General features: G+C 43.3%; 1 protein-coding gene across 6 annotated transcripts; it reads left to right on the top strand.

Moving 5' to 3' along the window:
- Nucleotides 1-856: 856 nt before the first annotated feature.
- Nucleotides 857-22,495, top strand: KLHL8 (kelch like family member 8). 6 transcript variants are annotated; one of them, XM_025895079.2, is made up of 10 exons: nt 857-908; nt 8,607-8,915; nt 12,138-12,686; nt 15,126-15,312; nt 16,014-16,157; nt 17,046-17,157; nt 18,601-18,769; nt 19,340-19,499; nt 20,481-20,682; nt 21,070-22,495. In XM_025895079.2, the coding sequence occupies exons 2-10, from the start codon at nt 8,709-8,711 to the stop codon at nt 21,191-21,193; spliced, it is 1,854 nt and encodes a 617-aa protein (XP_025750864.1). In that variant the 5' UTR covers nt 857-908; nt 8,607-8,708; the 3' UTR covers nt 21,194-22,495. The 6 variants fall into 6 exon arrangements, with proteins under 6 accessions (XP_025750864.1, XP_025750866.1, XP_025750867.1 ...); XM_025895081.2 differs by having other exon boundaries at nt 859-908; nt 8,669-8,915; XM_025895082.2 differs by lacking the exons at nt 857-908; nt 21,070-22,495 and adding exons at nt 6,083-6,253; nt 19,877-19,931 and having other exon boundaries at nt 20,481-20,598.
- The last annotated feature ends 744 nt before the right edge of the window (nt 22,496-23,239 follow it).

The following is a 23,239-nucleotide window of genomic DNA, read 5'->3' as shown; positions in this document are numbered from 1 at the left end:
TCTGACTTGGAAGGGACCCACAAGGATCATCAAGCCCAACTCTCGGCCCTGCACAGGACATCTCCAAGAATCCCATATGTGCCTGAGAGTGTTGTCCTAACGCTTCTTGAAGCAGCAGGCTTGGTGCTGTGACCACTTCCCTGGGGAGACTGTTCTAGTGCCCAACCACCCGCTGGGTGAAGAACCTTTTTCCGATATTCAACCTAAACCTCCCCTGACACAATTTCAGGCCATTCCCTTGGGTCCTGTCACTGTTCCCCCCAGAGCAGAGATCAGTGCCTGCCCTTCCTCTTCCCCTCACGAGGAAGTTGTAACTGCAGTGAGATCTTCCCTCAGTCTCCTCTTCTCCAGGCTGAACAGACCAAGCACCCTCAGCCGCTCCTCTTATGGCTCCCCCTCAAGAAGGGGGAAGATTATTCCCGAGGAGATTACACTAGTTGGGGGGACAGGGTGAGGGAATTGCTCTGCCTCTTTCTGCTTCCTATTGAAGGGGTGCTTTTTTACGCGCCAAAAGGAAAGGAGATAAGCATTGAACCAGAGAAGGGAAACATGGTTGTGAAAGAACCCCAAACCAACAGGATCATTTTCGCTGTGGAAACTGTCCCGCGCCGGGTGCCCGTGGGGCACGTGCTCCAGCGGCACTCGGGTGTCTTTATTCGTGTGCCAGTTTTGCGTTCTGTTTCCCGACGGGCCTGGAAAGTCTCGTTTTCCGCACTCAACGCCCAGCGAAGACAGAGCACTCTCCGTTCCCCTCACGGGGCTCTGGGCGGGCCGGGAAGGCGGGAACCTCTCGCCCCCCCACGTTCCCCCCTCACCTCGCGGCGCATGCGCGGGGGCGCGCCCCCTGGCGGCGGGCGGGCGGGCGCTCCGCCAGACCCGCCGCGGCGGCGCAGGCGGCAGCAGCGCAGGTGAGCGGGGCAGGCACCGGCGGGCAGCGGGGCGGCCCGGGGGTCCCGGCTCCTACCTCCACCTCCCGTTCTTCCCCCGTGTGAGAGGGGCTGCAGCCCCTTCCCGGGCCCTTCCCCCGCCGCCCCTCGTACCGCGCCCGCCGCCATGGCGCTCCCCTGCCCTTATGTAACGCGCCCCCTGCCCTCGGGTTCCCTTCAGGTGTCCCGGGCGCCGCCTCGGCGCGGGAGGTGCCGCGGGTGTTCCCCGTCCTCGCAGCACCCGTGGGGTCTCACCCCTCGGGCACCGCCGGCGGGGCGGGACGGAGCGGGGCCGCTCCCGGGAGGGCCTCTCCCGGCACCGGGGAGCGAAGCGGAGCCATTCCGATTAACCTGGAATCGCTTCCAGGACTGGGCTGTGCCCCAGGCAGCGCAGGGGCGGCCCCGCTGCCCGGGGTGGGCTCTGCTCGGCGTCAGGGGGCTTGTTTGTGCTGCCGTGGAGCCCTCAGAGAGAGCCGTCACTGCCACACGGTTCGAGGAGACAAAAATTAATTAAAAAAATTAACTGAGCCAGGATTCCACGCGTTTCGAGACGCTCCATTTAGAGACCACAGCCCGAGGATCTGGTGCCCTGGCCGGCTCGCTGTTGACATCTTGTAAGGGATAACGAGTCGCTTAGCTTACTCCAAGCCAAATATTTCTTGTGTTAAAACCAGCAAGAAATTGCCTGTTGGTACTGGGGAGAGCCTCAGGAGTTCCCAGCCTCTCCTTGCTTCTCAAATAAATGAGAATTTCAGATGTCTCAGCTCCTCTAAGTCTTGATATTGCCTGCCTCGGTTTCCTTCCTGCTTTGATAGGTTCCAGCTTCCCTTCTCCACTCAAGCCATTTGCTTGACGGATGCTGGGAGGTATCAGTTAATCAGATCTTATCCATAAGAGTAGGTACTATCCAAAAGGAAGTAGTTCACAAACTTAGTAGGGCCTCCTAGTTCATATGATCTGGATGTCTCAGTTGGTTAGGGCACAGTGCTAATAATGGCAAGGGTGTGGGTTTGACCCCCTTAGGGGCCATTCACTTAAAAGTCAGACTCGATGATCCTTGTAGGTCCTTTCCAACTCGGAGTATTCTGTGATCTGTGTTACCTCCTTTGCCTAAGCCATTCCTACATATCCTGCAGTTGAAAGAGTTAAAAACCTCAGAGATACCTGGCTTTCTGTGCCTGTTGCAAAGGCTTCTGGAAGTGCAGTCAAGAAACAAATCACAGGTGTGACTATAGAAAAGTACCACAGCAGGTAAAATAACTCATCAAATGTTAAACTAAAACCACAGCAGGCCTGTCACGTGTGGCTTTGGTTGCTTGTAATGTAGGTGACGCTGCAAAAGGCTCAGACACCTTCTGTAAGCAGCTGGGTCTGAGGTTTTTGAGTCAGTTTATGCTGATTCCCTTATAATCTCTGTGTCTGTGTTGTTACATGGCAAGATTGTGCCTGGGGTTTCTGTGCACTATACTCGTGACCTCGTTTGTTTTGTAAATTGTTAGCAGCATGTCAGTAGCCTGGCATCCAGTTTTCTAGTTGGCCATTTGTTTGTAAAAGCAAATTTAATCAGTGTGGTCACACAAAGACACACGGTCATTGTGTAATGACTGCCAGTAATTTGGTACAGGGCAGTACAGTACCACATTAGCCAGTGCCTTGGTTCTTCCCCAGCAGGTTTCAAGGATCACATTTCATAATAATAATTTCCTGCATCAGTAGTTGTAGCGTTTTGAGTTGTGAGGCCTTTTGTCTTGTATTACCGCTGCCCCCTCTTGATTTCAAACAGATTTTGAAGAGCCTTACAGCTCTGGAACAAAAGGAAGATGATATTGCTTCGTGGTTTGAGCTGTTTGACTTGTGAGTGTATAACATGAGGCTGCAGCCTCAGTGAATTTCAGCTCTAGGTGAGAGAATATGATGATGGTTGGCAACTAAGGCAGAGAGTTCTGGGAAGAAGGGGGTGGTGGGTGTATGGGAAACAGTTTGGCTGCACCTCTGGAATGCTCTGCTGCTTACCATGCCTTAATTTACATGCCCAGGATAAAGGGCAGCTGGCAAAGGGCTTAGAAATAATGTTGCTCTCTGTTAATACTTCCCAGGAATGGCTGAACTAAACACTGCTGTGGAGACCATTAGACTATTGGTATTTTTAATCAGGTCCATCAGAGAAGACAATAGTGCCTCCCCTTGGTAAGGGTCTGTTTTGTGTTCTTATGAATGAAATATGCTAGTTAATTTTTTAATATATCTATCAACACTTCACTGTGCTCCCATTGCACTGATTTGCAATTTTTTTTCTTTTGTGTTCTACTTTTTGGGTATTTCCAAGGTTGCATTGCATAAATAAACCACATCTTAGTTATACCTGTATCTGCAAAGCAGAATCCTTTGCTGTTTTGTGGCTTCTGAGGGATTTTACTGGTTGTTCTGAAGCAAAAATAAATCAAGCATAAATAAATCATGGCATATTAGGTTGGTTGGTTGTTTTTCATAATGGAAAATTGAACAAAATTGTCAACCTGTCATTCCATAAATCCCAGAAGACAGATGACCTTTCTGATGTTTGATGGAAACTGGGATTAAACCTCAATAGAACTTCCTGGAGCATTCAATCGAAGGGAGCAGGGAAGATGCTGTCTCAAAACAGCCTTAAGGGACTGCTAGGCAGAATTATTTCCAAAATAAGATTTTATCTGACTGTGCTTTTCATGCTCTACAAAGCACCTCTTCTGTTGCATTTTTCCAAGAAAGAGCAGTCCTTGTGGGGACTTCCAAGAAAGAGCACTGGTGGGGTTTTGGTTATAGGAGCAGATGAAAGATGGTGCCAGCTGTGCCCATTTCAGTGTTTGCTGAACTACCTGTGTAACAGCACAAAACAATAATGTCAGGTTGTGCTACAAAAAACCTTTGAAATGCTGAAAGGGTTTAGAAATTGTATATTAGTGTTGTCTAAGAATCTATTTTATGAATTTCTACAAAAGGAAGCCTAGTGGTTTTAAACAAGCTAAACCAGTTAGATGTGCGGTTTCTGACTTTTTTTTTCTTTCTGTTGAATAACTTTCTGCTGAAAAGTACAGTGGGCCTAGGTTTGTGATACAGTATGTGACTTGAACTTTCCCATGTTAGGGAAAACCATCAAGTCTTGTCTGATTTGACCTAATTGGCATGGGTATCTGAACAGTTTTTTATAAAGTTTATATGTCATCTTTGACGGACTTGGTGAATGGAGAAGGGGAGAGCACTGAGAATTTTCTACAGTATTTTGTCTATCCTTTTTTCCCCCATGTTCCTTCTTGATGATGCATCTGTAACCAGACTGAACAGTGAACAGCTGCTTATGCAGTCCCTGCCAGAGCTGCTGCTTGTCTGCAGTTTGCACTGCAGCTGCCTCTTGCCCTTCCCACTTCTCTCCCTCTGTCTCTTCCTTAGCTCTGCCAGCTACCCACTTTCCAAATGTTCCTGTTTTCTTAGAACAAGACAACAGCTTGACTTGTTCTGTTGGCTGGATCAAACTGGAGAAGATCTTGTTCCTGCCTGTGCTTATCTAACCTCGTGGTCAGCAGCACCAGTGGTTCATTACCCACACACACTCACAGGCTCTGTATCAGACAAGGTAGTTTTGCACAGCCACACGTAGGAACTTGGGTTTATTTATATGCATACAGTCTCTGTTTGTACTTGAGTCACTTCCAAAGCCTCCCTGCTCATGGAGCTACAAACTTTGCATTTGCAAAAGGCAAATTTCTTATCTTATTCAATTAAAAGGCCTTTTTGTTTTCTGAGTGAGGCCGATTGCCCTGCTCTGCGCAGATCATGGTGCGATTTTAGTTCGTCTTGTGGGTGGGTAAGCAAAATTACATACAGGGTAGTTGGTGAAATTTCATCTGTGTCTTGATTTCTCCTTGACTTCTGCCCCCTTTTTCTCCAGCTTCAGTACCACTGATTATAAAGAGCATTGGATTTACAGATATCATAATTCCTCTCATCTGAATGCTGCCTAGTTTTGGTTATACTGGGAGTCTTGGGTTTTTGTTTGTGTTGTATCACAGAAGTGTCTTCCTTCCATGTGTCAGAGAAAGAATAAGGACGAGCCTGTCTTTCTGGGACACTGTCTCCCAAGGTACCCGGCAGGGGAAGCGGGCCATGTACTCCAACATCTAGGTTGGCTTGTTGGGCAGGATTCCTGGGGTTTTAATTTCATGATAGGGGAAAACAGAGCAATGCTATTCATGTCCTGCCACTGTCCAATGTCTACAATTGCTTTTTACTTCAAAACTGAGGTATTATACCTCTCTTGAACATAAGTACTTTATGTGACATGAGTAATTTTACACTTGATTCAGTTTCAGATTGAACTAGAATGTCTGACTCAGGTTCACTTTAGGATGTTACTGTTATCTGAATTGCAGCAGTTATAAGATAATGTGTTTGTGCTCTGACCCCCCATCCCTGCTTGCTTTTGTAAGTTTGAGGAACAGGGAATAGGGAAGAGGGGATCCTCAGTCCCTTGCCTGGAGACCAGAACACGAACAGAACCCCTAACAACCAGAACACAAACGTTGGGGTCTGGAACAGCTGCACTCTTGAGAACAGCAGACATCACCTAAATATTTAACTTGAACAAGAAAATTGCTGACTTGCTCTCAGCAAACAATGGTGAGCTGTAAATGTGTGGTTTGGTTTTTTTTATTCACACAGTTGCTACTTCATGGCAAGTGTCAAGCAATTGTTTACAAGGAATAACAGATGATTTTATGAATGAGGCACTTCCTGTAGTTTCCTTAGACAGTCACTTCCTGTGATGGTCACTTACACTCTTAATGTTGTCAAAATACTAGACTGTACTAAGGCTGGAAGACTTAATTGCCAACATGAAAAAGAGAGCAGGTTATTGAAGTTCTGAAACACATGGCAGTAATTTGTTCTAGAGAGGAAAGACTGTGTATGTGTGGCATTCACCCAGTTCTAAACTAACCTCAAGTAGCTGGATGTTATGGTTGTATTACTGATGATTTGGGGAGCAGATCTGTAAATGGCTCTTCTCTCTTTGTTTGTGGAGCTGAAATACACTGACCTCCTTGACTTCAGAGTGACCTCCTGATTTCCAGAGTTTAGTATCTTGATTCAAGTGCTACTAAAATTAATTTCTTTTTCATTTAAAATCTGAGAACAGAAAATGCCTGCAGCTAAACATTCAGATGAGCCCAAGCCAGTATTTTCTGCAAATGAGACATGGCTACAGCTGGTACTTTCCGTAGCAGATGATGATTTGTTTGAAGACTCAAACTGTGAGATGCTGTAATTAAGACCAGTGGAGGATTTGGGGATAGGTATGTAAAAAGATTTGCATGACTGAGATGTGTCACAGAAACAAGATGCTCCTAAATTGGTGACTTGGGGGAAGAATTAAAATATTATCTTAAATATTATTATCTGTCACAAAGTCTCATCAAAAGAAAACTGAAGTGTGTCAGACTACTGCTATCTGAATATTTCCCTAAGGTTATATTATATGTTTATTTTCGACATGTTGCAGAGACTTCTTTTTACCTGAGGAGCAGTAAGTGACTTGCTCTCATGTTCCCATCCACATATTTGATATTGCAATGCTGGGGGCTCCCTCATCCATGTGATCTATGGCTGTGTGCCTCAGTAATGGCATTGGTTTCCTCTGGTGTGATTTCCAGTTTCTTCTCCTACAGTATCAAGTGTGTACTTAATATGTATCAAATATATAAATCCAAATATGCACTCAACTTCTTTTCTTACGGGGCAGAGCATCTCCAAGAGCTTTGTTTGCTATAGGCATCAGATTTGGATGAAGAGCTTTGATTAAAATCAGTTGTGTTTGGCTTATGTGTTACTGCTTAGTTCATTTATAGCATAAAAAAATTGACCCCAACAGCACTGATTTGTCTGAAGACTCACAGGTTTGATATTGGTGTTCACAGTGGCATACCCAGAGCAGGTAAAATGTAGCCATCAGCCTTTTTTTATAATGAGACACAGAATAATTGGGGAAGGTATATGTGCAATTGCAGTTAAAGCATGAGGATAAATGTAGCATATGTGTCAGATGGAAAAACCTCATGACTTGGGAGCTGTGAACTATTATTTAGGAGTCAGTGGCAGTCGAAAGCAGTGCTTCTACTCGCTGTAAAAATTGTTAGGTTGTTGAAGTGAGAGTGTCAGTCAAAGACCAAAATAAGCATGAGTTCCCTGGAAGTGTAGGCTAGAGATGAAGGAATGACACAATATGCTCTTCAACACCCTTGTACAGCATTTCAGCTTCTCTGGTTTTTCCTCTTGCTTGTCCATATTAATTTTTATAACTTCAGGAGGTTGTGCTTGAAGCTTCATATCCCAATGCTAGTAGTGACTTCCTTGAAGGGCATGTTAAACAAAGCAAAGGTGGTGAATACCAGTAGTGGAGGATTGAGAATCAAAATAGCCTAACAAACTAGAAAAACAGCTCAGTATAGTAATTTGCCAAATCTGGCATAATGGAAGCTAAGTTTTCAGCAGAAAAAAAGTATTTATTGCTATAAACTATATAAATATCCCATGGTCCATAATATCTTTGAGCGAGTTTGGGGTTTTAGAAGAATTAAGGTCTTTCTCTTAGATACCTTTTAAAGGTAATACTTACCTTGCTTAAAGCACCACAGGCAAATACTCTAGGGATGTTTGATCTTGCTTTAACCTGCCTGGCCCAGTGCAGCCACCAGCCCTGTCCACCACACAGGACACGGAGCTGACAACAACCCTGTGACCCACAGCAGAAATGAGTATGGTCACCTCAGGTCACTTCCTGCTTTTTCTCTGGTACTGAGGCATGAAGAGCTGTAAATTCTGTAAGAGACATGGACGCTTTCAAAATAGCCCAGAGGAAAATCAGTTCTGCTCCCAAGCACGTGAGTTAAATTTTTATTGCAGAAGAATTTTTTGTTCCTTTGGTCAATCCACTTCCTGCAACACCAGAGTCCATGAGCAGAAATCACTGAACTACAGCAATCATCAACTCTCAGTGTAGAATGAAGAATGAATGCATCATAAATTAATTTTAAAAAGTGAAAACCAGGTCTAGCCAGTGTGAGAGAACATGCTACTCCATATACTCTCGAGTACCTTCAGTATTTAAAGGGGGGTTATAAAAAAGAGAGAGTGACATTTTACGTGGGCAGATAGTCATAGGACAAAGGGGGATTTTTTTTAAAAAAAGAGGAGAGATTTAGATTAGATGTCAGGAAGAAATTCTTTACTGTGAGGGTGGTGAGGCACTGGAACATGTTACCCAGAGAAGCTGTGGATGCCCCATCCCTGGAAGTGTTCAAGGCCAAGTTGGATGGGTCTTTGAGCAACCTAGTCTAGTAGGAGGTGTCCCTGCCCATGGCAAAGGATTGGAGCTGGATGATTTTTAAGGTTCCTTCCAACAGAAACTGTGATTCTATGATACATCTTTGCCTTTTTCATGTCTTTTTCAAGAAGTGTGGGCAACAAGTTCACAAACAATGGCTTTTCCTAAAGGTACCTTCATAGGATTCTTGACTCTGAGTTGGGTTTTTTGCCCCTTTTCCTCTCACCTTTCCCAAGTAAGATCATAAGTAGTATTTATAACATGTAATCAAAGTGTTAATGTACTAGCATTACCTAATGTTTCATTTTCTTTTTTTTTTTAAACAGGAAGGTGGACAGAACTGCATTTTAGGACTTAACTTCTGATGGGCTGGATTTTGTCTTGGCAGGAGTTTTTGAAGATTCATGCAGTGAGAGAAAAAACAGCCAATGGCTTCAGAATCCATGGTCCCTGAGCAGGCAAAACAACATCTGATAAAGGGAAAAAGGCGGCAGCAACAGCAGCAAACTAGGCCTTCCAACAGTGATGGTGAAGATGACGTCTTTGTATTTGAGGCAAATGAGGCTTGGAAGGATTTTCACAGCTCTCTTCTTCACTTCTTTGAAGCTGGAGAGCTCTGCGACGTTACACTGAAGGTGATAACTTGTCACGCATCCATTGCATGTAACACTGAAGATAAAGCTACAAATAAATGTGCTGGAGGTGGCTGTGAATTTGGGTAGGGATGTGGAAGCCACAGGATACTTGTTGGATATGAGGCATCTCTAGATGTGCTGATGGTTTTTTTCTTATTTAGGAGGTTTACAGCTGAAATTGAAACATTTAAGGTGAAGTGCATGACTTTGACCTCATCCAACTTGCCTTCTAAGCAAGGTCCCACAGTTGATCAGTATGTTACTGTGCAGTTTCAGCTCCTTGTAGCCTCTTTGTTCTCAATTCACTTTCATCTCCAATTCCGTCTCTTATTTCTGCATTGTGTATTGTTTTGCCACATCCTTCCCAGCAAACAGGATTTCTGGAACAAATCTGACTTCCAGCATTCTCAAAGAAAGAAAGAAAAAAAGAAAAAAAACCCAGATAATTATGTTCTACAGCTGATCAAAGAATAAAGGAGGAGGAGGAAGAAGAAGCAAGTTATATGATTCTTGCATAGCATTGCTTTAATGCATTATTTGTAACTCAGCTGTATGTTCCTTATATCCTGATCCCAATAAATTTGTATCTAGCATCCATAACAGTGGGTGCCAGCACCTACAAATATTAGGTATTGCTTAGCTAGACATCTTACTAGTGCAAGATTTAAGAAAAAGAGATGGAGCATAGTTCCTAAACCAAGAACAAATGATAATGGATGCCTTTAGGAGCAATTGTTTGCCTGCCACTTTGACTGTTAAATATGAACTGGGAAAATCCTGGACAGATGTGTGTCCTTGGTAAACCTGGTCTCCAGGAGGCATCTCATCTTTCTGAAATGCTTGGGAGACAATGGAAATCTCTGAGAGGAAGAGGTTTTTCTCCCTTCTGTCCCAGTGGACAACAGGAGTAATAAGCAAGAACATTTTCCTGTTCTGCTTCACAGCAGGTACTAAATTGCCTGTCACCAGGCACTGAGCAGGCACTCAGTGCAGTAGGTCCAGTGGCTCATAACAGTGCCCACAGGACACTGAATGACAATGCTGAAGCTGCTCAGGGTAGCTTGAGAGCCATGAAACAATTGGGCTGAGCACTCATCATCAGGTCTATTTACATCAGTCATTTTAAAGGCATTTTGGGGAAGAAGGTCCACGTCAGAACTCTTAACAACCCTCCTCATCTCTTTTCTTGTTGACCTCATACTCACCTGCCTTCCTTTCCACCTACCCTTGCAAAAAAAAAAGGCAGAAAGTCTTACTTTATAAACATAGTTAAATGTATACTCCTGCTAGGGAAGCTTGGCTTGGAAAATACACCTTACTGTGGCTGCAGTTTAACTTCCCCCAAGTTAGGCTTGTTTTAATGCTCATTTGTATTATCTATGTGGAGCTACTTTGGTAATTTAAGAATATTACATGACTCATCTTCCAGTGAAGGCTAAAGCAACCCATGTACATCTTACTGTACAGTTCCTAAATCAGTGATTTTCATGTAGCTGGTGACTGTTATCTTGAATTGGAATTTTCTGGAGGGCTTGATTTTTCTTTTTGTAGCGCTCAGGCATTTGTCATGTTTTAAGAATAATTACATCTCTACTGAACTTTCTGCTTTTGTGTGTGACCTGCAATAGCAATTCTGGCATTGCTGTTGTCAGACCAATTGCTGGCTCTTAAATATGATAGTTAATAACTGAAGGGGAACTCGGATTTCAAAATACCAAGAATATGCTAGATATTTGAATATTAAGCAGATTTGGGTAACATAACAAAGCCATTTAATTCAAAAGAAAGGTTTAATTAGAGAGTGGGAGGATGGGCAGAATAAAAATATGTGAAGGTGAGAATAGCTTGGGAGCTTTCCCTGATACAGCAGACCAGCTGGTGGGATCTTTTTACGTCAGTCCTGTAGTTAGTTGGAGTGATGCTGTAACAGTGATAAGCAGTGGGAGCACACAGGGAGACTTCCTCTGCTCCTACGAGCTAAATCCTGGAATTTCACTGTACTGCTGCTGTCATATGAACAGTGTTAGAGGGCTGTTAGAAGGTGGAGAGTGTCAGATGATAGCATCTGCTTTTCTCCTCCTTTTGGTTTGCTTTTTGTTCATTTGGTAGGTCTGAACTGTTCCTTCTGGGGTGATCTAGTTTGATCACACTGAGCCATCCATCTTTGCCTCATTTTTAATCTGTGTACTCTTTCACGTGTCTTTGCTTTCTGTACTCAACTCACTGCTTACCAGGTAGTTTACACTTGTGTTGATCATACACACTTTTTAAAAGGTTAGAGCAATTGTGTATTGAATCAGAGCTAGAAAAAGGTCCAAATTACCCTTTTTAATTTAGTATCTTTTTTTTTTTTTTTAAATTGCAAGACAGGTCACTGTAACACCTTCATCTGAAAATGAACACGCAATTTTAGTCCATCAGGGAAAATGGGTGCTTAACTGAGCCATACCTTTATGGTAGTGCAGACTGCAGAATGACAAAGGCTGTAAGAAGGCACTCCTGTTAACACAAATAGTGGATTGTTCGTTTACCTTCAGTATTTACATTCTTTTTAAATGTAATTGAATTCTAGAATTTAGTACCTGAAAAGCCTATTTTGTGCTTTCTGATCAGAGTTTTGAAAAATACCTTGTTTCTATGGGGATACACTATCTTTTGTGGCTAACAGATTCTAAAAATCTTGAAGTGATTGGTAACTTTTAATAATCCCTGTAATAACTGTTATTACTGTGGTTTTACATGAATTTGCTACTATAAAGATCATTATCAATTTCTTGATAGTAGTAAAAGTCCAGAAGTTCAAATTAAGTAGTCTGAAAATGTCACTTTACAATTTCCCCCCCCTTAAAGTCTCTGAATACACATAAAACAAGTGCCTAGCAGTCTCCTTCTGTCTCCAAGATGCATCTGGAATGTTCCTAAGGATGCTTAGGAACATGTGGCTTTTAAAGAAAGGCAAGTTTAGTGCATCAGTGCTGCTGCTTCCTTGTTTTATGGCTTTGCCCTATTCTGGTGGCCAAGTTACAACTTAGATCTGCCTGGGATACATGGATGTAATTCCAGAAGTACAGGGCAAGTGAAGTTAATTTGTTTCAACGACATACAGTAGCTTAATGCACATCTAGTCCAGAATTCTTATTTCAGCTTAACCGTTCATCTTTTTCACAGCCAAAACTGACATTACAGTAAAATGGAGGGTTTTTTTGTTCTTTTTTTTTTCAGGTCGGTTCAAAGCTTATCTCCTGCCACAAGCTGGTTCTAGCTTGTGTCATCCCTTACTTCAGAGCCATGTTTCTTTCAGAAATGGCTGAGGCCAAGCAGAAGTTGATCGAGATCAGGGACTTCGACGGCGACGCGATAGAAGACCTGGTGAAGTTCGCGTACTCCTCGCGGCTCACGCTGACGGTGGACAATGTCCAGCCCCTCTTGTACGCTGCCTGCATTCTGCAGGTGGAACTGGTGGCAAAGGCCTGCTGTGAATACATGAAGCTGCACTTCCACCCCTCCAACTGCCTGGCAGTCAGGGCGTTTGCCGAGAGCCACAACCGCATTGACTTGATGGACATGGCCGATCAGTTCGCTTGCGAGCATTTCGCGGAGGTCATGGAGTGCGAGGACTTCGTGAGCGTGTCACCGCAGCACCTCCATAAACTCCTGTCCTCCAGTGACCTAAATATTGAAAATGAAAAGCAAGTTTACAACGCTGCTATCAAGTGGCTGCTGGCCAATCCACAGCATCACGCCATGTGGCTGGATGAAATACTTGCACAGGTAGGGCAGACCGAGGCACCACGTGCCTGTCTCGTCAGTGGTTTAATTGTATAATCAACTGTTTGCACTTGGGTAGATCTCAAGACGAAAAATGTTCTCAGCTCTTGGTGCCTCATCTGGTGTTCACAGTTGTGAGCTGACCATGGTAGCAGGTTAGATCTCTGGAATATCAGGAAAAAGTGGTATTCTCCTGTTTCTGTACAGAGAAGAGTACTCACTTTGTGCTCACGGCTGGGGGGGGAGTCAACAAAAAGCTACATCTGTGCTAGAGCAGAAACTTCTTAGATTTACTTGAAACAGAGCAAGCCATTGCTTCTCTTGATTTGGCAGTCCTACAGCCTGAAACTACTGCCCTTGCTGGCACGTATTTGTCCTTAAGAAAGGAGTCAAAACTATTGAGTTTTTTTACATGGCTAGGAAAGTAAAACTGTAGCAGAGACATGTCACATCAAGTCATGCTTCTAAAATATTTCATGTGCTTAATTAAAAAAAGGCTAAGATATGTCAGCCCTACAAGTAGGCCAGGAAACATGATAAACCTTTTAATGCTCGCTAGACTAGCACTAGTTATCTAGACTAGCGCTAGTTATCTGTAGGAGTCAAAAGGAGTTGGCAGTTCAATTGTCCGGACTTGATGCGAGTTCACTGCTTCTGAAAGAAACACAGGTATCAAAAGGTCATTCAGCTGAACTTATTTGGACACCCACCAGACCTCCTCCTGTCAAAGCGTTAGGTACTTCAGTTATTCAAGTTCCACATATGCTGGTTATGGAGTTTAAAATACAATATTTGAGACAGGTATGGGGAACCTGTGCTGGGGAGGATTGGGGTGCATGCTATGCACTGCAGAATGCCCCATGTGTCTTAGTAGGATCAGCTGTGTGGTTTCAGTTGTCACTTTGAATACTTTGCATTTGGCTCAGTTGCTAATATTGGTGTTACACGAGTGAGGAGAGGTCCACTAAGATGCTGCTGTCAGTGTCTTCATGTGTCATTTTTCACATTTCCTAGTAAAAGATGGTTTATTAACTGTCTTCCAAAAACCTTCAGTTTCATCTAGGCTAGCATGAGGTTTTTGGTACAAAAAGCCCTTCTTTAGTGCATTATAATTAACTTTACAGGTAATATATATATAAAAAAGAGTATTATTGCCCAGTTGTGCTATCACATGAGATTAACAACTTCATTCTATTGATACCAGAGTATCAATATATACATATATATATATATATATATACCAGTATTGAAACCAGAATCTGTATTGAAGCAATAAAAAAGTAAACCCCTTCCTGTACATATGGGTTATTTGCCAGAGTATATGGAGCCATCAGTTGACTTGGACATTATTGCTAGCGGAAAACATGACTGGGCTTATCAACAGTTTTTATCCACATCATAATCAGCCTTATGAGTTTTGCTGTCATAATCAGGTTCTGAGTGTGTCAGCCTGGAGTTCTTACCACATCACTAACCTCAGGAGCCTGTCAGCAGGGCTACAGTGGTGCTTTAAAGCAGCCTAAAATAAGCCGGGCCAAAGTAAAGGAAGAAGTGGGACTGAAAGCAAGTAGGTAAGGAAAAACTGGTAGAGACACATGCTTATTTGGAGTCAGGGACACTTGTCAGTGATATAACAGCACCATCCTGCTGCTCTGAGAAGCTCTGGAGATACTGGACTTCACCACTGAGCTAACTGAGAGCTGCTTGGCAGCATTGACTCCAAACCTTAAGAAATCAGGTGGAGGTTTACCTCAGTTCCCCCCACTAACACCTGTCCCACCTGTGCCCCGGTTGTACTTCATATGCTTCTTTACTGTTTCTCTCACAAGGAAAAATGAAAGGTTTGCTGAAATAAATGACAGAAAGGATTTAGAGAAGGAAACAATTGGCTCTCAACGTTTTTTTTAAAATCTCAAAGTCTGTCAAGTCTGCGTCAAAGAAAGGTGTTACTGCGCTAGCAATACGTACTTCATAGGTACTTAGGTCATGCTGACAGCGTTTCCTTTTTGACTTGCCAGCCAAAGAAAATGAACCATTCTAGCATAAGCCCTCCTTACATTAGCATAGCAGTGACCCAAAAATTCATACCCTCCGCAGACTAACCTGACACAGGCTACCCTGGTGAAGTCACAGGTGCTGCCTGCATCACACCTGGCACGTTCAGCTGCAGCACAGGCAGCTGCACTTCTCCCACACAGCCTGGGCCAAGGGACAGTTCTCCGCTGTTGCTTAAGTGCAAATGGTTGTAGCAAACATTTGTCACTCAAAAGAACTGTTCATATCGCTGTTATCTGGGAAAGAACCATGCAAGCCGCTCTCTTCAGTGAGGAGCGTGGGGCTGCCAGCTGGCCCAGGAGCTGCCATCTGTTACATGTGCGTCACTGTGACTGGTGAGACTCAGCCAGTTCAGCCAGTTTCTCCAACTGTGTTCATTCCTGTCAGGTACGGCTGCCTCTCTTGCCCATTTGTTTCCTTATGGGCGTTGTGGCAAAGGAAGAGATTGTCAAGCAGAATCTAAAATGTAGGGATTTGCTGGATGAAGCAAGAAACTACCACCTTCACCTGAGCAGCAGGGCAGTGCCTGACTTTGAGTACTCCATTCGCACAACACCAAGGAAGCAGACTGCTGGTAATTAAATGTGTGTCTGGTTATCCGGTAGGGAGTGGTGTGGAGGAAAGGCAGCACATCTGTGGAGGTATATTGGTATCAAGCAGGCATGGTTTGGTATCCAGGATTGTTAATGAGTTAATGCAAAATTGGGAAAGACATTATGTGCCATTCTGGTATTTAGATAATGTGCTGCATTTTCCTAGCAGAACTTTAGCAGTCATTTTCTTTCTTTAAAGCATGTATTTATCTTGATTGGCTCTATCTGTATTAAAGCTAGAGCTGTTAAGTATGTTATGACCAGGCAATCTGTTCAAAGCTATACCAAAAACAGTGGACAGTTATCTTTTGGTGTAAGGCTGAGCTAACTTTTAAAGTCTTTGACTAACCTGCACCAAAAGTGAGTGATGAATATTAGACTGCAAATCCTCGTTTTTACGTTGTTATATTTAACAAACAATGTATTTATCTCCTTAAGCAAAATCACAAAAAAAGTGTATTTAAAATATACATTGTGTTTGCAAGAGCATAGATAGCCAATTGCCATAGCAGCATGCCAGGCAAAGGCCAAAATCCAGTATGCAGTTATGCAGGGCAATGACTGTGCCCTTGAAGTGAAATACAACTTCTCCCAAACGATGTAATTTTCAGTTTGCTCTGCTATACAGTTTTTTTCCCCATCCTCCTGCTAGTTCTCTGGAAATGTGTTTTGTCTTCTTCAGGTGTGCTGTTCTGTGTCGGGGGCAGAGGTGGATCAGGCGACCCCTTTCGCAGCATTGAGTGTTACTCTATCAGTAAGAACAACTGGTTCTTCGGCCCTGAAATGAACAGCAGGAGGAGGCACGTGGGTGTGATCTCTGTGGGAGGTCAGTAACCCTATTCAAGCAACCCCATTCAAAAGGCACTTGTTTTGTTCCTTTTGCTGGAGTTGATACTTTTTACTACTTGTACAAGTAGTAAACTACTTCACTTGTTTAATTATTGAATATTCTTCACTTTAGTAAAGCTTCTTTAATGAAGGAGTGTTTGGTTCTGAACCAATCTAAGGCCATACTTACTGAAAAGACATTATTATGAACTGACAGAGTTGGGGCTGTTCAGAAGAAAAGAGAAGGCTTCATGGAGACCTTATTGTGCCCTTTCAGTGCTTAAAGGGAGTTTACAAGAACAATGGGGGCAGACTTTTTAGTAGGGGCTGTTGCAATAGGACAGGGGGTAATGGTACTAAAAGAGGGTAGATTCAGAGTAGATGTGAAGAAGAAATTTTTTTACAGTGAGGGTGGGGAAACATTGGAACAGGTTGCCCAGAGAGGTGGTAAATGCCCATCTCTGGAGGCATTCAAGGTCAGACTGGGTGGGGCTCTGAACAACCTGATTTAGTTGAAAATGCCCCTGCTCGTTGCAGAGGGGCTGGACTAAATGACCTTGAAAGGTTCCTTCCAACCCAAATGATTCTATGAGTCTATGAACTATACATACCCCCTTGCCTTAACAGGGGTTTTACTTTTTATAAATCCACATATAAAAAATGGCCTTACGTAGCAGTCAGCCAGTCCTCATTAGAACAGATTCCTGGTTGAGTACAACATATAAATATATAAAGTCCATACTTACTGAAATTCTGATATCGAAAACATTTAGAAACCTTAACCCTTATTTCAGCTCTTTGTTTCCACATAGACAGGGATATTATATAAATGAAAACTGAAATGTTGCCAAGCACTCTCTATATCAAAAGATGTGTATGTGTTCAGGTAAAGTCTACGCGGTAGGTGGACATGATGGAAATGAACACTTAGGAAGCATGGAAGTATTTGATCCTCTCACAAACAAGTGGATGATGAAGGCATCAATGAACACAAAGAGGTATATGTGTACCATGATCCAAAATTTAAGTCCTAGTCTGTGATATATCATTTCTTGCTGATGCTGGAAAATATCATGTCTGCCCTGCCTTTATTCAGGTTTTCAAACTGCTATTTCTAGGAATTTTTCTCCCTATTTTGGAGCTTTGTGCTATAAAGGTATTATCCTTATCTTTTCTTCTTTTTTTGGGGGAGTTGGCTTCTGGAGCAGAAACCTGTTCTACTCCAGCTATGCTTATATTCTGGTATCAAGGGCCCTTCTGCTGTGCCCAATAAACAGCTTGAAACTGATGAACTGGTTCTGTGGATTTTTTGCTCTTTTTAAGAATGAGCAAGAGAACTGCCAGCATAACATGAAAAGTGAAATACTGCCCAGTAAACAAGTAGCCCCCTATGTTTTTGCCTCGAAAGGCCAGAAGGACTAAAACACTGAAAGTCCACTTGAGGATTTTTCTTGCCTTTTGACGTTTAAGATTCTTTTAAGGAGTTACTGGACTCGCGGATCTGTAATTTTTTTGTTTCTGCTGTTATTTAAACCATTGTACTTAATTCTACATTCCATTTTGTTTGTTATTTTTAAAAGCATCCTGTACAAGTAGGAGCATGTTGAGCACGGCTAAGTGCTTTGTAGCTTTAATCAAAATAGAAAACAACTGCCATCATTAATGGTGTCTGTTATCTGTTGAGGCAATTTAAGATAAGCCCAGGATATTGCCACAATGTTTGTCCTGTACAAAGATTGTGCCTCCCTTGCTCCTGCCCACCCACCCATCTGTGAACCTGCCCTCTGTGTAATGAGACAAGAATGTTCCCAAGGACATGGTAAATCATCTCTCTTGGTAGTTAAAGCTGAAACTAGACAATGCTTTTTAATTTTGTACTACCGATTGTACTCTCATGTTGGTAGATTCAGTAGAAACAAACCTGAGAACCATTTTAACACTTAATTTAAAAATCAGAATGGAAGAAATTGTGATTACATCTTGCTAGAGTTCAATCATCTAATATCTAGCACAGGTTTGCCTTTTAGTATGTACCAATATTCCCCTTCAATCATTCCCAAATTGTAAAAGCCAGCTATACCAACAAAGTTAAAACCAGCAGGTTTTGGTTCTTCATCGGATTCAACAAACAAAATCGGAGGCATGAAATTCAGTACCCAGACAGAGAAAGCAAATATCTAAGACCATCTCAGATATCTGAGCATGTGAGTAGAGGACTTGGGCCTTAGGTGACATTCGGTCAAAACAGTATTCCATGCCCCTCTGGCACAGGTGTGCAGAGGGCCAGCTACATTATTTACTACAAACTTCACTTTTTAAATTTTCGCTGCTTTTTTCCCCATAGTTCGAAAGAGGTGCCAGTCATGTAACATTGCACTTGATGTGTCATTCCCTTTCCTCGAGGATTTTCACTCGAGGTGTTGATCCTGTCGTTTTCCCAGGAGAGGAATCGCCCTGGCCTCCCTTGGCGGCCCCATTTACGCAATAGGAGGTTTGGATGACAACACTTGCTTCAGCGATGTGGAACGGTACGACATCGACTCCGATCGGTGGAGCACAGTCGCCCCCATGAACACTCCCCGGGGAGGAGTCGGCTCCGTGGCCCTGGTGGTAAGTGACTGTTTACTCCCAAGTCAGGGCCAACTGAGGAACCAACCTGCTTTTCAAATCTGCTTCTACAAGGCAGAACACGAGATCTTAAACAAAATGCAGCTGGTGGGTCTGAGCACCTCTGGTCATCAAAATCCTATGGAACTGTGCAAAAGGTGAGGATATTTAGGATAATACATCAAACTGAACTGTTTCAACAGTATTTGAGGTACTGGGAGCAAGTACTAGAACCCTTCTAACCACGTGGCTAGTGCTTCCTGTCTCACTCAGAAGTCTGGTTTGGCATGGTCACTATGATTAAAGGTACTGAATGCATCTGCACTTTAAACCCTCTGTTGCCATATATGCTCTGTAAAATAGCTGCAACATTACATAACTTTTTCTCTTCTTTAATTGGAAGATGGCATTTATGTTAGATAATTAAGTCTGTTACTGGAATTCTTAAATAAAGTAAATAATTAGGACTGTGTGTATATACCAGGTTTTCCTATAATTTTAACATTGCTTATGGAAAGCTGAGTAAAGACAACTACATTACTAATAATCTTTCCCTATACAACTGTTTTCCAGAACCACGTTTATGCTGTGGGGGGCAATGACGGTGTAGCATCTCTTTCCAGTGTGGAGAAATATGATCCCCATTTGGATAAGTGGATAGAAGTGAAAGAGATGGGTCAGCGAAGAGCTGGGAATGGTGTCAGCGAGCTCCATGGCTGCTTGTATGTTGTCGGTGAGTAGGGATGTGGCATTTTGTAGTGCTGGTACTGCCAAGTACTGGCCTGTGGAAGAAGCTGCTGTTGCTAGAGGAACTGGGGAACAGATAGACCTGACCTGTACTTGGTGTTCTTGGGCAGGAGAAGAGAGCAAGTACAACCACGACACACTTAAACAAAGGTATGTTAGCAAGGAAATAAAAGAGCAGTTGCTAACCTGCATTTCAGGAGGGTTATATCGTTCAACACAATATGTCTATATTAGAAAACCCTCTTAGACTCACTAATCTGGGGTTTCCTTTTAGGAAATGATTTTTAAGTTCACACACTTTCAAAGCTTTTTAGTTGTGTTCTGAGTGTAGACAACAGTAGCTTTTTCGCGCTTATTCCACAGCCTGTTGTCCTGTGCGCTACCTTTTACCTGCTTTCCTGAGGGAGGAAGATGCCAGGTAGGTGTGCCATAGTGGTAGTTGCAGAGCTCTGCCTTGTGTATTATCATAAATGCTTACAAAGGTTTCAAGCAGAATGCTTCTCTGAGAGCTGCCCCAGTAAGGGGAAAGCATCACCGAAGTCTTACATGAGGAATTTTTGTTTCCTACTGAAGTATTCGTCAATGCTGTAACTTGAGAACTCTGCAAGAGTGTGTTTTGCATAAACTAAACTAAACTTAAGATTGGGACCATCTTTTTACTGGTCTTTGGGTTTTTTCCTGTTCCGAATGGGAAGCTGTTTCATTGTAAGTATGATGAATTCAAGGAGAAAAATAATAGAAGTAGAACTCTTGCAACTTGAATAGAAGAAAACTGTCGCCCTGGGCGATGCCTGTACAGTGACAGGAGGGAGAGCTGCTAGATTAATTTTTAGGGGCTTGGAAAGTTCTAGTAAAGAGGGAGCTGGACAGTACCCCCAAACACTGAGAATAGCCTGATAATGCCAGTCCTGGGCATCACCTGCACCAGAAGTGGCTAAAAACGGATAAACGTGATGGTTCTTTGCAGGTGGCTTTGACGACAACTCCCCGCTGAGCTCGGTGGAGCGGTTTGACCCACGCAGTAACAAATGGGAATATGTGGCAGAGCTCACAACTCCAAGGGGTGGTGTTGGCATCGCGACACTGATGGGAAAGATTTTTGCAGTTGGAGGTCATAATGGCAACGTGTACCTGAATACAGTGGAAGCATTTGATCCCGTAGTGAATAGGTAATTTTAAATGTTTTATTTGGCTTAGTAAGACAATGAAGTCTGCCTATATGAAAACACAACATGACAGCATGCAGCAGGAGTCTAGCTGTTGTTTCCTGGTAATAATTGAGTAATATCCATGACTGTCAATATAGGACTGCTGCCTATGCCACTAGGTTTTTCTTGTAAATATTTAAGCACCTCCTCCCTCCTCTGCCTCCTCTGCATCCCTTGTTCATTCAGTAACAATCTACAGAGAAATAATAAGCCACTGGGGTGCATTTTTGTGCAGGGCAAACAGCTAGGCTGTGTAAAAGAATTTCGGACACAGAAAACAAATACTTTCAGATTGCTCAGAAAGGACAGGAACTGACTTTTCTTTTTTCCCTCTGCCACGTTCCGTAGGTGGGAGCTCGTGGGCTCGGTGTCACACTGCCGGGCAGGGGCAGGCGTGGCCGTGTGCTCCTGTCTCAGCAGCCAGATCCGGGATGTGGGCCAAGGATCCAGCAACGTTGTTGACTGCATGTGAGCTCTGCCGCCTCCTCCAAATTCCAAAGGAATGATAATAGGGAAGCACTGCAGAGCTTTTAAACACTGTGTTTTGTATGGTAGGTTAAGAAATCAATCCAGTACATTTTCTTTGTGAAAATGGTACCTTCTGCAGCTGTAAAGCTTTTGGTGACTTTTTATCAATAGTGATACAGAAAAGCCTGTGATAACATGGAATAAAAGTGTGACTCACGGGGAAAAAAACCTGCCAAGAGCTGCAATCATCCCCTTTTTGAGAAGCTGTAATTTCAGAATCATTTGAGGCAGCTGTTGCAGGGACTCATTATTACAGGAACTGTAAAGCAGGCATGGGGAGAAGGCAGAAATTGTTACTGCTGAACTTCACCCAACAGCCCTGCTACATGTTTCCTGGAGGACTTGAGTGCCATTTAATATAACTTATTTTCTGGAATGAAGTCTTAAACATTTCCTAATTGTACAAGAGCTTTGTAACACAAGGCATCTCAAATTTTAGAAGGTAATGATATCCCTGGTGCAAAATAAAATAACTGAGGCAGAGAAGTTCACTGCCCACCTCCCAAGGGACTGCTGGCAGCAGTGGAACTCAGTCTGAACTGTCTTTCAAACTACTTTCTTGAGCTAATACACGTGTTAGAAAACAGAAAAGATTCTTGCCCTGAGTTTAGCCACTGCAATACCATTTTTATATGAAATGGAAGTGCATAATAAAATTTGCAGTAAAGACCTTTAAATGCAACTCTAGGAGATGACACAACCAGTATCAGTATCCAGTAGCGACTGGTAATTCTCGAGGTACTGGCTCTTTTAAGAAAGTAGATAGATAGCCTCAAAACAGGTAGATGATGAAAAGCTTACATAAACCAAAGAGAATCAGAAAAAAAATAATTGGGAATAAACCAGTACTTACGTAAAAAATTGAAATAGGAATTTGACAGTCCTGCATACAAGCACATCTCGTTAGGCAATCAGAAACTCTGAATTCCGAGTAAAGTCCAGCTGGAAAGATTGCTGATTCTTGTTCCTGCATCACCTTGAAAGACCAGCAACTGACAATCCTTTGTGACCAAAGTTTCACATTACCAGGTTGTTCCAAGTAACCTGGGAGAGCAGCAAACTTCTCTGCATTCAGGCCTGGGGAAGAGGCAGGACAGCATGAGCGTAAGGCGCAGTCGTGTTTTGCTGCTGAATTACCATGGTTTAGCTGTCCTGTCTGAAATGGCTTGCACTTTGATAGCACCCAGGGACACAGTGAATGGTACTGTAAATAATGAAACATTGCAATAAACATTTGTACTTCAAAGGACCTCGTTTGTAGTATGACTGGAGCATGCTATTGCTGGGAAACATTACAACATCGAGCATTTTTTGGTTTCTGCAGTGTATAATTCTCAACAGAAGGCTTTTGACAGCAGAGAAAACCCTGTGTTACAGCTGTGAGTTGTACCACCCTGCTACCTGCCTTGCAAGGCTGTGGTTACTCTTGTGGCTCTTAACCTGATTAGGAGGGGTGGAAAGAAGGGAAGCAGGTTCTCTCTCTGGGACCAGATGGGTTTTTCTATGGGTGTCCTGGCTAACAAACACCCCCCCAAGTTTTTTATGAAGTGACACTGACTGTGAAACCAAGTAGCCTGGCAGTGCTGCATTTCTCCTCTTGGTGGGACAGTGGGAGCACCCTTGAGGGCAGCATGTGAGTAATGCACGCCTGGAGCACACTGACTGTAGTCACCTTCCAGGCACCAAAGGGAGAAGTGTCCAGGGGGAAATCAGGTGACAGCAGAGGCACTGGGATTCTGTACTGTGTGGGAGGAGCTCTGCTGTCACCCTGTGGCTGTAAGTAGGTTTGAACAGGATCCCAAGACAGACATCTCAGTCGTATTTCAATGTGCAGCCCTGCCCCAACACCCGTGCTCAGGCCTTTGGAGGTGAATCCTTAAGGACTGGCATGAAAACTGCAAAGCAGGTTTACAAGGAATAACCCTGTTGCCATACAGTGGTGTCCACATTTTTAATTTTAGATGGCACCAGAGCTACAAATATTTTGTGT

This window comes from Manacus vitellinus, unplaced genomic scaffold (genome assembly GCF_001715985.3).
Source record: "Manacus vitellinus isolate BGI_N305 unplaced genomic scaffold, ASM171598v3 scaffold_0_pilon, whole genome shotgun sequence".
In the NCBI taxonomy this organism is placed as follows: Eukaryota; Metazoa; Chordata; class Aves; order Passeriformes; family Pipridae; genus Manacus; species Manacus vitellinus.
The sequence above is the reverse complement of the archived record's forward strand: the minus strand, read 5'-3'. Positions and strand labels throughout refer to the sequence as shown.